This window comes from Dendropsophus ebraccatus, chromosome 10, assembly GCF_027789765.1.
Source record: "Dendropsophus ebraccatus isolate aDenEbr1 chromosome 10, aDenEbr1.pat, whole genome shotgun sequence".
Taxonomy (NCBI): Eukaryota; Metazoa; Chordata; class Amphibia; order Anura; family Hylidae; genus Dendropsophus; species Dendropsophus ebraccatus.
In genome coordinates this window covers 12,764,032-12,778,644 of record NC_091463.1, presented here as the reverse complement: position 1 = coordinate 12,778,644, position 14,613 = coordinate 12,764,032, and the positions used below count along the sequence as shown (strand labels likewise).

At 47.7% G+C, this 14,613-nt stretch overlaps 1 protein-coding gene and 2 non-coding genes across 3 annotated transcripts; all 3 read right to left on the bottom strand.

The window, feature by feature from the left end:
• Positions 1-796: 796 nt before the first annotated feature.
• Positions 797-6,121, bottom strand: RPL10 (ribosomal protein L10). The gene is made up of 6 exons (XM_069986070.1): positions 6,018-6,121; positions 4,429-4,487; positions 3,514-3,621; positions 1,554-1,692; positions 1,185-1,347; positions 797-1,021 (listed from the first exon to the last, which is right to left on the bottom strand). The coding sequence occupies exons 1-6, from the start codon at positions 6,038-6,040 to the stop codon at positions 866-868; spliced, it is 648 nt and encodes a 215-aa protein (XP_069842171.1). The 5' UTR covers positions 6,041-6,121; the 3' UTR covers positions 797-865.
• On the bottom strand, positions 1,396-1,529 carry LOC138766714 (small nucleolar RNA SNORA70). Its single transcript, XR_011358753.1, has one exon. It is a non-coding gene; the product is annotated as a small nucleolar RNA SNORA70 (small nucleolar RNA).
• LOC138766712 (small nucleolar RNA SNORA70) lies at positions 1,759-1,892 on the bottom strand. The gene has a single exon (XR_011358751.1). It is a non-coding gene; the product is annotated as a small nucleolar RNA SNORA70 (small nucleolar RNA).
• Positions 6,122-14,613: the final 8,492 nt, after the last annotated feature.

The following is a 14,613-nucleotide window of genomic DNA, read 5'->3' as shown; positions in this document are numbered from 1 at the left end:
TTATTCTCCATCATGTAATCATATACATCTGTATACTTAGTCTGGGTTATGGCTGCAATAAGCAGTGTTTCTACCATCAGCCTCCCCCTCCTGTTATTATAGCCAGGCCTGGTGTAGCTGCTTCAAGTCGCTTCCTTACTGCAGCTCTAATAACCCAAGCTACCAACATCATAAGGTACCAATAGACTGGGACAGAAGGGGGCAACACCCAGGGGCACTTACCAGTTTGTTTGCAATGCTCAGCAGTGACTAGAGGATTTCCTATAAGTTGCTAAGTGGACGTGTCTGCTGCCTCATGGTGGTCTTACCATTGGTTGTGTCAAAATAAAAGCCATAAATCTCAGTTGGCAGATTACAGCACAAGCCACTGAATGTATATGGCTAGGGGACTGGTACAGCACTGTAGGGCCTCTCCATTACAGGCATTCCACATCAGTGTTGCAATGTGAATGCAGCCTAAGCAGTAAGGTACTGAGCAGTGGTATGGACCATTGGCAATAAACACTTCTAGTTGGAGTTACAAAGCCAAAGCCAGGATGTTTGTTTATGGTTTGATCAAATTATATACCATTAGATACAATAGGACAGAGAGGGAAGACTGCAGCCCTCCATCTGTTACAACTACAATTCCCATTATTCTGTGACAGCCAAGGCATGATGGGAATTTTTTTTTGCTATAGCTGGAGGGCTGTAGGCTTATTTCACTGCAATATGGTTAAAACATGTTCTAATGACACAACTTCCTATCATTTTCATGAGGTTTAGTCCAATCAGCAATGAGGAACCCAGAGCTGGATTACTGTACTTCGATCTTTATTGAGACAAGATCTCAGAAGAACCCAGACCAGATAAAAGTGCAGCCCCTTTATGCAGCATGCAGGGCCCTCCATCTATCCAGGGGACCCCGGCTGGGGATGTACTTGACACCACAGCCATCAGGAATCAGACGCTTCTCTGCGACCATGTTCTCAAAATCTTCTGAGTTGAACTTTGTAAATCCCCACTTCTTGGAAATGTGGATCTGAGGGAAGAAAGATACAAGGATCAGCCAAGCCAATCTATACAAGGGTTCTGCACAACTACAACTCCCATCATGTTTCAACCATCCAAAGTGGTCAGCACATGAGAGCAGCTGCAGTTTACAGATCACCATGTGTTCTGCTGTAACACAGCAGCCATCTTACCTTCTGACGTCCAGGGAACTTGAACTTGGCTCTTCGCAGAGCTTCAACCACATGTTCCTTGTTTGAGGTCTTGGTACGAATGGACATGATCACCTGCCCAATGTGGACTCTGGCCACTGTGCCTTGAGGTTTCCCGAAGGCACCACGCATACCAGTCTGGAGCCTGTGAGAAGAGTCATGTACATTAGATACATCACAGAATCAAGCGGACTATTGTCTCCGAGGCCCCTTAGAGCACCATGCACTGAGCGCAGGGTGCGTACACAGCCAGGGAGGTTTCTGTATGCAGCCATTGCACACCACCCTCTGATAGCAGCAAAGGCTGGTCGGCTTAATTAACTGCAACCCGCAGACATAACTATAGATTACCTATCGGCTCCAGCACAGGATAACATTTTGTTGATGCGGATGACGTGGAATGGGTGGAGACGCACTCTGATGTGGAAACCATCCTTGCCACAGCTCTTCACCATGTACTTGTTGGCACAGATACGGGCAGCTTCAAGAGCTAAGGAGAGAACTTGTGTTATTTCTTAGGTCAAGTCCTAGTAAAGCCTGCAGAGAGGATCAAGGTCTCTGTCTCCAAGGTCCCTTAGAGCACTTTGTACAAGACACAAAGCACATACACAACCAAGGATATTACTGTATGCAGCCTTTGCACACCAACTTCTGATCACAGCAAAAGCTGGTCGGCTTAATAAGCTGCAAACACCAAGTCTGAGCTTTGCTCTATGTAGTCAATGAGCCAGTGTAAAGCCTCATTCACACAAGTTTCTGTGGCAGAATTTTTGCATCCACAATCTGTGTTTTGCACACAGAAATTTTACAGGATTAGGCACCATTCACACATCCGTGTCAATTCTTACAGTCAGGAAATCCTGATCAAGAGGCCTCAAATAGCATCAGAATTTTTTGACAGTAATCAGTGTTTACCTTCAGGATTTACTGATTAGGGAAAAAAAAAAAAAAAAAAAGTGTTCTCAATATGGACTAGTTAGTATGCAAACATACATTGTGTACCCTGCCACAGCCTCCACCTCCCATTATGTGATGTAGTCCTGGATATTACCACACAAACCATGATGAGAGATGTAGTTCTACTGTGCCACTGCCTCCCCCCTCCTATACCGTGTCATCCTTTAATCTGTTGCAGAACTGCAACTCTCATTATGAACTGCCAATAGGGCATGATGGGGGATGTAGTTCTGCAACAAGGAGAGCAACAGGTTGCAGAACTACAACTCCCATCATTGACTGTCAGCAGTAAATGGGGGGCCAGCACTGAGAACAGGGGGAACTAAATGGGGGTCCGGGCGCTGAGGTAGGGGGTGTTCGCTGAGGTGAGGTCTGGGGGGCCGAAATGGGAGGTCGGCGGTGCCACTGAGGTGGGGGGGTGGAGGTGGCAGCAGGACAACTGAGGTGCCAAGGCAGACCAGGGGCAGCAGCAGGAGGACGGGGCAAACCGGAGCGGCGGCACTAGGAAACTGGGGCAGACCAGGAGCACCGGGTTCCAGGGGAGAGGGGTACCTGCGGTAGGGGGTGCACAGACAATCCAGAGCTTCAGATGCTTTCCTGACATGCATCAGGAAAGCATCCAGAGCTTCGGCGCTCCCATAGACTTCAATGGGACGTCTGTGCCAGGTTTCCGAACGAAAATAGAACAGGATCTAAAATTTTCAGTAGTTCTGTCATTGGGCACGTGGTCAGACTAGGACGCTAATATGACTTTACAGAGTAAGGGCCACATGTATCATCCAGCGAACGGATGATTTTCGGCGGAAAGTGCCGATTTGCATAGTATTTTATACGCAAATGGCTGATTTGCAAATAAAATATTCGCAATTCGGCACTTTCCGCCGAGTACACCAGGGGGTGTGCAGTGGACGGAACGGAGGGTGCGGACTCAGAGTCCGCGAGATTTACCATCCGTTCCGCCCAAATATACGCTGAAAACCTACTCCAGTCCTAAGCTGGCGTAGGTTTTTGACGGTGCGCACCGGATTTATGTAGAGGCAGTCCGCCTCTACATAAATCTCCGTAGCGCCGGAGCTGCGGGGGCATTTTTAAGTCCGGCGTAAAAAACGCCGGACTTAATAAATGCCCCCCTAAGTGTTTACAAAGTGCTGGTCAGGCATGGAAGCCTATGATAACCAAGCTCAGCAGTTACATCTTCTATAGCTAAGGTGTGAAAATTGTGGCCACAAAACTACAATCCCCATTGTGCCTAGACTGCCAAAGCTTTGGCTGTCTGGACATGGGAATTTCAGATCTGCAAAAGCTGGAGAGCCAAAAGTTTCCCACCCCTGTTCTTATTCAGACATGCACGTACCTTCTGATGACAGCTGCTCGTACTCATCGGAGACCATGTGACCACATAGTGGGAACTCGTCCACCTTGGCCTTCTTACGACCCAAGTCGAAGATCCTGATTTTAGGATCTAGGAGAAAGGATGTGTTTAGCATGTAAAGCAGAAACGGCAGCTAAGTCAATATATGAGGTCTACAGGCAGTTACAAGGTTAGTAGAAATGACTATACTCCAGTCTGCCAATGCTACATTGTCTCCCTTACCCCACGATCAAACACTATATACAGCACATTACAAGGTTCAGGTGTCTCCAGAATTATAAAAGTGATAACTTGTCCTCAGGACAGACTGATGGGTTCAAAAACCAGCACCGCCACAGCTCCTTCAAGCATGTGAATAGCAGGGGTGTGGGCAAGAGAGGCCCCCAGTATAACACTGACTGCTTATCCTAAGGCTCTATAACCCATTCTAGAAACACTCCAGGCAAACTAATACTACTGTGGGTTAAGGGCCAGAATACAGATTTTGTTTATGATATCAGGCACTACTTGCCATCAGGGTCTAGTAAAGTTTTACTTGAAAGTTTCTTAAATTGTGCAAATCCTTTCAGCTTCCATCAATGTTAAAAGTTGGTAGCTGGACCCCCACTGAACACAAGTCCCCCCCCCCCACCTCACACACACTTAGTACATGAAGGAACCAGGAGCTCAGCTGAGCACTTCCCCTTGTTCCCTGTGTAATAAGTTTCCAGAAGTAAAGAGCATAAACCGTATGGACACCATGATGGGTTCAGCGGTACTGACACTGCCAGACAGCAGAAGGTCACTGTCCCTTTGTTCTAGCAGTTGGCAGGGGACTCCGCATGAAGACCACCAGTGATGGCAGCTGACAGGTCACTGACAAGTTTTCACAAACCATTATACTCCCTTTGGACTTACCTGGGACACCTCTACAGAAGCGGGACTTGGGGTAGGGCTTGTTCTTGCAGTATCTGTAACTAAACACATTAGACACTGTCAGAGTCCGAGGTTACACGAGTCCACTAACATGAAATAAGAGTCCCCCATTCTCTAGATTACTGTGACCTCTATCATACTACAGCTTCTCTACTTGCACCATCACAGTCTGGCTATCTGCACAATTTTTTGCTCAGTTTTCAGCCTACAGAAGTAATTCTCCAGCCACTACAAAACTACAACTCCCATCATGCCACAACAGACTTCACATCCAGCCTAGACAACGCTACACTGCTCTCTGCCCACTGCCTAGACAGTCTTAAGATCTCTTGGCATGCTGGGGGTTGTTTTGCAATGACTGGGAGCTAAATGTTGGAGGGAACCAGTCTACAGCCTCCCATCCCCCCCAATCCTTTCATAGATTGTCCTATAGAATATTGTCACCATCAGTGCTGTTTTGGCTACTCCGGAGAAGAACTACAGCTCCCACCATGCCCTGGCAGCCTTCATATCCAGGCTATTCAATTCTAAAGCAGATACTGTGCTCTCCAGCTATTGTACTACATATGCGAACAGAAGACAGTGTCGTGTGGAGTACAGGCCGTCAGTCACACTTCACTGTTGCCCCAGTGCAAAACCACAACCCTCATCATGCCCTGACACTGTGCAAGACTACATCTCCCAGCATGAAACCCATCTTCAGCTTTCAGAGCACACTGGGAGAAGTTTCCACAGCTAGGAGCCATGGAACTATAGACTCATTTAATTATTGATGGCCAATTTCATCATCTGCTCTAGGTATACCAGCCATCAAACCTGATAGGTGATACGGTGTATAACTACAACTCCTAGCATGTCTTCACATTTAAAGGAGATGTTCAGACAGGGTGTCTTTTTGTAAACATGCCAGGGACGGGAAGGCTGAAAGACACATGCCCACACCTCCCCAGCTCCAGAGCTGATGCCAAGTTCTACTGCACCAGTTCCGGCCACTTCCTATTCTGACTTGCGTCAAGGGTCGTGATGTGTCCGGCTCGCTCAGCCCATCAGTGGCCATAGCCAGGTCCTGCCTCAGGCGATGATGGGCTTAGCTGACCCGATACTTCACAACCCAGGTGCCAGAAAGAGTCTGGAGACCCGAAGGAGCGGATGAGCGGTATGCAGCTGCCAGTGCTGGAGCCGACAGCACAGACGTGTCATCTCTTTCAGCCTCCCTGGCACTTTTACCATAAAGGCCCCAGACAGACTACTCCTTTAAAGGCTGAGAGCATGCTGGGAGTTTTCCCACCAGTTAGCCTAGCACAGCTCCCAAATCTGGTACAGATATCCTAATACTCCATGTTATACTAGAGGGCTATCAGATGACAGATTACAGGATTATCCCCTATAGGCCTCTCTATAGATGACACATATATATACACAAAGATAGACTCATCATCCATCCAGCACAACCCTACCCGCTATCCCCCCTAGAGACGCTTATACCCGGACTATGAAGGCCCCATCCTCCCCACGCGTGTCCAGGCCTAGGCCCGGCACATGGCGCCAGCACGTCCCCACACATCACTCACCAGCGGGCGGGTCTGCGGCCCATGATGGCGGCTTATACCTAAAGGAGGCAAAGAGAAACAGAAGCCGTGAGCGGAGGATCGGTAACTACGGAGCCGACACCTCAGGAGCCCCCGGCAGCAGCGGCCATCTCACTTACCTCGCCGAAGCCAAAGAGGAAGCCGGTGCGCTTGCGCACTCGCTTATGTACTCGCCCCGCCTCCGACGTGAAGTGAACGTCACTCCTAAGTGGATGTACGTAAGGGAACTTCCGTGGCTCTAGTCTTTTGTTTATTATGGCGGCCATCTTACTGGAGACCAAACCCTGTTGACAAGCTATGGAAGTCCTTAGGAACATGTCACCTGAGAAAGGGACACTGATACTCTGCGGTGGTTTGTAACAGGTCTGGAAAATGTCTCTGTCATCGTGAAGTAACAGATTTGTAGTTCAAGGTTTTACATAACTTATCTTGTTTATTGTGTAAATGTTATGTATTAAAATGTCAGACTTGTCAGAATGTAAAATAAATGTGTCACTTGTTATCCAGCGCTACTAAAACATGTCCACTTTCCCCCCTACTCTTGTCTCCAGGTCAGGTGTGGTTTGTAATTAAGCTCCATTTACTTCAATGGAACTGAGTTTGAAACCACACCCAATCTGGAGACAAAAGAGGGGGGGAAAAGTGGCCATGTTTTTGTAACCCCTTTAACTATTAACTATTTTTAAGGACATGTCCACACTCCAGCTCAGAGCTGTGTTGGAGTGGGCCTTTCCGATGGATTAGCCTCTTATGATATGTACGGTGTTGTGTGGATTAGAGGATTTTCATTATGGACGTGTTTAGGGACAGTGAGGATCGGACGTGTTTAGGGACAGTGAGGATCAGCAGTGTCCGAAGTTAGGGTCATTGTTCGGGTGATTGTTGGGGTCACTTCTTGTAGTTTGTTCCGATTCTTATTCTTTCCTCTTAAGATAATGACTGCTGTCTTCTTTTATTTGTGCCATCATCTGTTTTATTGGTGACTTCTTATTCCTGTTATTTGTTACTTTCTTGAATTGTTACATGCTTTCATATATTTCTTCTTTCAAATTCTTACACAATTCAACCCTACTGTAAGTCCTGGGGGTATCTGAGTACTGGAAACCACAGTTAGGAAAGGAAAGGTGACTGCTATAGGTGATGTCTAGTTCTACAGTGAGAAGGGGCACCTAGGGGGATTACTGTTGTAATGCTAACCTGCCTTTATTTGACTTTATTGACTATATTTTTAAAACCCCTGACCACTGTCTGTTTGCTGCAGATAAGCCCATGCCCCTCAGATTTAGAATTTGTTTACACACAGTAGTTTGGACCTTATTTTCAGCCTTATTTGTGTCAGTATTTGAACCAAAATCCTGGAGTGAAACCAACATGAAAAAAAAAACAAAACTATAATGGTCACTATTCCACCTTCTTCAGTGCTTTGAACCCACTCCTGATTTTAGTAAAAAAAAAAAATAAAGCTCCTTAATGGCCTAAAAATGACTAGGAACCTAGCCTTAGGCTGGAATCACACACATTATTCTGGCCTATTCTTTGAGCATTATTTTCAGATTTGTAGCTTTTACACTTTTCAGTAGCCATAGCCAAGGCAGCTCTTGTTTTTTGTGAGATGATTTATATATTTAATGTAAGAATCTTGGGGTACAGTCAATATATTGTTTCACTTTTATTAACTTTTTTCAAGGGTTGTGTATGACAAAGAAATAGCAACTCTGCTGTTTTTTGTTATGTTTTCATGATTTTTATGTTGTCTCCCACCACGGGTGTTGCTAGTAGTTAAACCCTTCGGAAAGCCTGTACTTTTTGTAAGTAAGTGGTGATGTAGTAGTGTTAAAGTTTCGCCACAAGATGTTGCTATCGTAAGTATGAGTACTTAGTTGATGCACAGCTGTAGAACTGAAAGGGTTATCCTTTCTATGTCACATGGATCTGTAGACCAATGAGCGTGTTTTCTTCTTCTGTCCTATCATTTCTCTCTTTACTTTCTACGTATGCACTCTTCACCCATTCACAGAACACCTTACAGGAGCTGTAGATAGGAAGTCACATGGGTAAAGGAAGTGTAGTGTCTTTTGTCGCTAGACTATTGACTTTGGTATTGCAGAGTACGGCTTCCATACCACACAATCCCAAGGTCAAACCCTTCTCCCTTTCTATGACAGCCCCGTCCCCTTTCCACCACCCCTGAGCTTCCCACCCCCCACTTAAACCCCATAATAATGACACAAAACCACCGTTTGGCTAATAATGGCAACAGCAGCCAATATTTATTAACAAATATAAATATAAACATACAAGATATCAACAATGTAAACCGGATTAAATTACTATTCAATGGTATAACGGACTAACATACCCCTCGAGGGAGGTCCTTGTAGCTACATCGATCTGACCCCCATACTACAACATCAGTAAACTATATATTGCCCCCAGCCGCCCCGCCCGACTCGGGAACACCAAGCCATATATGGCTACCATGCCAACCACCAACTCTCCGGTGATAAACCTTACTTGAGAGTCCACATGCGCCAGACCGCCATTTTAATTAACTTCCAGAAATGAGGAGGAGGGATGATCCCCCCATCCCCCCGCCAATTTACCTCCAACCCGATCCACTTGACCACATCCACACCCAAACCCCAAAGAGGCGGCCTCCGTAGCCGCCCCTATCCTAAATGAATGAGGGGCAAAACGGGATGCATCCAACCCCAACTCCGACAAACACCGCCTGAAGACTGTCGTAAACTGGTATCGGGACAAATAAGCCCCATTTGCGTGACACAACAATGGGGATACCCCACAAGGACGCACACCCAAAAACCTCTTTGAACAACGAACCCTTGCCCTTGGCAATAGGCCTCAAAGCCCACACTCCCGTCCGCGTCAGTAAAAAGGTCGAAGTCAGCACTATCCATGACCTCCGACATCATCGGGGACCTGCCATTATACTGCCCAAGGAATGACCTCCAAACCCCCAAATCATCCCTATGTTCCCTAGTAAGGCGAACATAATGATGAGGAGCCGTTACACTGGACGTGGCAGCCGCCAACCTCCGGCAAAACACTCTCCCTATAGGGATGATCCTGCAAGCGAAGTTCAGCCTACCCAATAGGGACTGCAACTCTCTCAGCTGGACTTTTTTCAGATGTGATAGCCTGTCAATGTCCTGCCGCAAGGACTGGAGTTTGTCCTCCGGCAGCCGACATTCAAATGCCACGGAATCAATAGTGATTCCCAAAAAGGACAGCTCAGTGGTGGGGCCCTCTGTCTTGTCCGGCGCCAAAGGGACACCAAAAGATCTGGCCACCCATTCCACCGTACCCCACAATTACCCGCAGACGGGGGAGCCAGACGGGCCGGTGCATAAGAAGTGGTCCAAGTAGTGGATAAGTGACGCGACACCAGCCGCGTCCCGCACCACCCACTCCAGAAACGAACTAAAGGCCTCGAAGTACGCACATGAGATGGAACACCCCATGGGCAGACATCGATCCACAAAGTATGCACTGTCCCAATGACAACCCAGCAGCCGGACACTCTCAGGATGCACCGGCAAAAGACGGAAGGCCGCCTCCACGTCAGTTTTAGCCATCAACGCCCCCCTGCCATAGAACCTGACCCATTTCAATGCTGCATCAAACGACGTATAGACCACGGAGCACAAGTCCGGGTCTATACCGTCGTTAACCGAGGAACCCCTGGGGTGTGAAAGATGGTAAATGAGCGTAAATTTATTAGGCTCCTTTTTGGTCACAACTCCCAAGGGAGAAACTATCAGGTCATCTACGGGAGGGAGATGATAAGGGCCCATTCCTGCCGAACCGAGCCCGCCTGTCGGCAGCTGTAGGCCGCGGGTCTCGGCCCAGAGGGTCCCTGGAGGGGCTCCGCTGGCGCCGCCTGGAACCGATTGCCTCCTGTTCTGGACTCAGACGAGCAGGAGGCCGGGTACGTCGGGTGCCCCGCCAGGAGCCCTGGACGGGAGGGGGGGTATCGGGAGGCGGAGTAGAGGGAGGTGGAGAGGAGGGAGGGAGAGGGGTGAGAGGGAGGGAGGTGGAAGGAAGAGAGGCGGGAGGAAGGGAGCCGGAACCCGATGGGACTTCAGCCAACAGACCCCTCAGCCTCTCTTGCAGCCAGGCAGCATCCGAAGTGCCGGCAGCAGCCCGGAGCTGCTCCAGGAGGTCCACAATGTCGGCCACTTCAGGACAGGAGCAGCGCAGGAGAACCAACCGCTGAGGACTCTTCCCATCGACTGCTTGGCGCCCAGACCCCAGGCACTTTTATAACTTAAGCTCCGCCCCCCTCCTTACGTCATTACGTGTGCCTCCTTTCCCAGTCATGCGGGCCTCCTCACATGCCTGCGTCCCTGCTCCGGCCCTCCTGTAGAGGAAGGTCACAAGCCAGAACGCTATCTACAGCGGTCTAGTTGGGCCCTGGCCCTCTGCCAGTTCCCTAGTCTCAGGGTGCAGACCTTGAGACAAGATGCAGCTAACCTATTCTTCTTCAGTAACTCCACTCAGCACTATACAGTGTTAAACCCTTCAATGGAGAGGACAAGTCAGAGATCATCTCAACCCACGCTGTGGACTAGAAGAGTCACAGTGCAGGACAGTATCCACAAAGCAGAAGGCTAGGAACTGATCCGTATACAGCAAAGTTGCTTGAAGCCTATGAACTCTATCTCACAGCGTGGTGTGTCAGCAGGGAACCCTCAGCATTCTGCTCATCCTAGGTAACAAGGTCTGGGGCTTGTGTCACCCACTAGGAGGGGTCCCCCAACACTGGTAGGGCAATAGGTGGTGCGAAGACCCAAGAAGTCAAAACACAGGCATAAGTATTCTTTCTTTCTTCTCAAGTATTCTTTTACCTCATCCTTCAACATCCCGGCAGAGCACAGTATAATTGGGTTGGGACTCTCACGACATCCTCCTCTTTACTCTTCTGATTCTCTACTCTCAGCACACCACTCAGTCCACATGACTGTACCACTCCCTATCCGCTCACTGCAGATCTGGATACTAACTTATCAAGTGTCTTATTAAGTGTAAAGTATCATTTTAAGGCAAAGATGTATGACCTGCTGTACACAAGTGTTTTTCAAGTAAAGTAGATCTTATTTATGGTAAAGAGACTCTGTGATTCCTCACCCCACACCAACACAGCACACGAACATTCCTTGGGACATTTCCCCTTTCTGTGGGTGGCAGTACCGATCCGGGTGGCTCACTACTCCACTCCAGACCACTGTGACAACAACCCAAGGGAATCCGCAACAACCCGGCAGGACACTGTCGTCAGGGGAACAAGGTATAACTGGCCCTTTAAACTAAAAGCAGTTGTGCCACCATACCTGTGTGCCCAACTAGCACTGGCGTCACGACATAACATCACTGGGCCCGGCAATATCTCGGCCAACCACCATAGAACTGGCGTCACACTTTACCATGTGACAAGTGACCGGCCGTACCCTCCACACCACCACAGGAGGTCACCACATTTACATATTGTTCCAGATTTATCAGCCTGTCTGAGGATGATACGGGTATAGATTGAGAAGTGGTTAATTCATTCAGACCTATTAGCCAAAATGTAGAATGATTACGAAGATTGATTACGAGTATTGTAGAAGATTCTGCACTTTTTTTTTTTAATTTCAATAAAACTGTGTAATGCTTAATTCTCCCTGGAAACATGAAACCATGTCCCATCAGTCCAGCTGATCACAGGAGTCATAGGTGTCTCCAACTAATCCTAGATAGAACCTCCTTGATAGACTCCTCTCCTCTATGCTGCTCCACTTTACTCTAAACTCTCCAAGCACCACTACAACTACCTCTACTATATTCAGCACTTTTAATTATCTCTGCAGCACAGACCCAGTTGAGCACTATTACCTGTACAAAGATTATCTATTTGCTTCCAAAGTGTTCTGTATTATTCAGAGACTGCACAGTAAAGCTGTTCTATTTATTTACTGGGTCATCTCTTCCTCCGCACCAGCACCTATACACATCTGCCACACACCTTGGGTAATTTTTCCCCTTTCTGTGGGTGGTGGTACCGATAGTCCAGGCGGGTCATTTGCCACTCAGGACTACTGTGACAGGAGCCCAAGGGATCCATCACAACCCGGCAGGTCACCGATTATTTCAGGGGAATACAGTCAGCCACTCTACAAAGCAGGTACTAACACCACACCTGTGTGCTGGACGTCATTTACATCTTTGGCTGAGCTGTATCATACCACTGATAACATCTTACTCCCGCTTTCATTTCAGAGGCCTTTTTGAAAATGAAAGCAGTAATTTGATTAGTTGCTATTAGGGACAGCTCTTCTACACAAGGTTTGGTAACTCAAAGCCATCACATGTCAAATTGGTTCTTCAATGCATCTGTCACCTAGATATGGATGGGACTGTCACTTACCTGGACAGGTGTCTTCTGCCTGGCTGCAGATTACCATTGTGACCAGTAGGAGGCCCAGTAAGTTGTGTGGTGACAGCATCATGGCTCCTGCGATTACTGGTCTTACCTTCTATCATAGACGAGTCTATAGACGAGGTGTCCTCTTCACTCCTATTGACCAACAAAAAAAGTTAAAGGGAAACTGAGGGACAGAGGACAGTGACCCTTATTGATCTGTGGGGACATTATAAAGAATTCTTCTGTTTGTGTAGCATAGATCAGTGTGTTGGTGAAATGTAGCCATTACCGGTATATCCACAGTTTATAGTATAATATATAATAGAAAAATATATTTATTTGTTAGTAAACCCACCATTACAACCATAAGAGCCTGGCCCTAAAAGTGCTTGCCTCATAACCCTCACAGTGTCCTCCAATGTGCCAGCTATATATACATGATAGTTGTAGTGTCCAAATATGTGCCAGCTACACTGCCCTCATAAGTGATAGCTACATACCTCCAGACCGTCTCGGAACCGGCGGGACAGTCCTGATTTCAGGGTCATGTCCCACCATCCCAGTAGGGCCCCCATGTAGGGGCGTAGCTAAAGGCTGATGGGCCCTGGTGCAAAATGTTAGCTTGGGCCCCCCCATCTTACCCGATCAGGCAAAGTCATATCTAACGTTATATCCAATTACTCTAATGTGTCACCATGTTCTAATGCACTGTCACTGCCTCCACCTCATGTACTGCACTACTGCCCCCTATAATTAATGGACTGTACTGCGTCATTGTCTAATCATTGTATTCCAATATTTGACTCTCCAGCTGAAAAACTACAACTCTCATCATAAACTGCCAGTTGGAAATGATGGGGGTTGTAGTGCTGCAACCTGAAGAGCCACATGCTGCAAAACTACAACTCCCATAATAAACTGTCAGCAGGGCACGATGAAGTTTGAACTTCTGCAACCTGGAGAAGTCACCTGATATCACCTGCAGTCCTATATAACACCACAGATAACACAGTGATATCCCTCTGAGTACAGATAATGTAGTAGTCACCTGCAGTCCTATGTAACACCACAGATAACGCAGTGATATCTCTGAGTACAGATAATGTAGTAGTCACCTGCAGTCCTATGTAACAGCACAGATAACACAGTGATATCTCTGAGTACAGATAATGTAGTAGTCACCTGCAGTCCTATGTAACAGCACAGATAACACAGTGATATCTCTGAGTACAGATAATGTAGTAGTCACCTGCAGTCCTATGTAACAGCACAGATAACACAGTGATATCTCTGAGTACAGATAATGTAGTAGCTGTCACCTCGGGGCGCCCCTACTAAATGATGTTCTACAAAATAAGAAAAGTGTCATACAGGGACTCACAGGTGACGTCTTCTTTGATCTGAGGCGTCACTTTCCCTTTTCCTCTCCATCCGGCCCAGACCTCCATGATGATTTCTTCCAGAAACGTTTCATCTTTTCAGAACCTGCGAGACAAAAAATTTAGGCTCCGCACATTTCTAGCAACTTCCTTTCCTTTCTCCCTCCTATAGGCTCCCAAAGTAACTGTGCTATGTGGTGTTATGTGCAGTAAAGCAAGTAGAAATGTGGGATGCCCCCTGTATGTAGGATCCCCTGCTGTGCCCCCATGAGCTTATAATGCCCCCAGAGGTGCCCCCATGAGCTTATAATGCCCCCAGAGGTGCCCCCATGAGCTAATAATGTCCCCGGAGATGCCCCCATGAGCTAATAATGCCCCCAGAGGTGCCCACATGAGCTAATAATGCCCCCAGAGGTGCCCCCATGAACTAATAATGCCCCCAGAGGTGCCCCCATGAGCTAATAATGCCCCCAGAGGTGCCCCCATGAGCTAATAATGCCCCCAGAGGTGCCCCATATACTAATAATGCCCCCAGAGGTGCCCCCATATACTAATAATGCCCCCAGAAGTGGCCCTCATGAACTAATAATACCCCCAGAGGTGCCCCCATATACTAATAATGCCCCCATAGGTGCCCCCATATACTAATAATGCCCCCAGAGGTGGCCCTCATGAACTAACAATGCCCCCAGAGGTGCCCCCATATACTAGTAATGCCCCCAGAGGTGCCCCCATGAACTAGTAATGCCCCAGAGGTGCCCCCATGAACTAATAA

What these genes read in the sequence shown, in the direction of transcription:
- RPL10 (XM_069986070.1), bottom strand. Translation starts at nt 6,040, where the DNA reads ATGGGCCGCAGACCCGCCCGCTG. An exon ending in GGCCGCAGACCCGCCCGCTG is followed by an intron (nt 4,488 to 6,017) that starts GTGAGTGATGTG and finishes TAATGTGTTTAG; the next exon opens with TTACAGATACTGCAAGAACA. An exon ending in TCCTGTGCTGGAGCCGATAG is followed by an intron (nt 1,348 to 1,553) that starts GTAATCTATAGT and finishes CTCTTCTCACAG; the next exon opens with GCTCCAGACTGGTATGCGTG.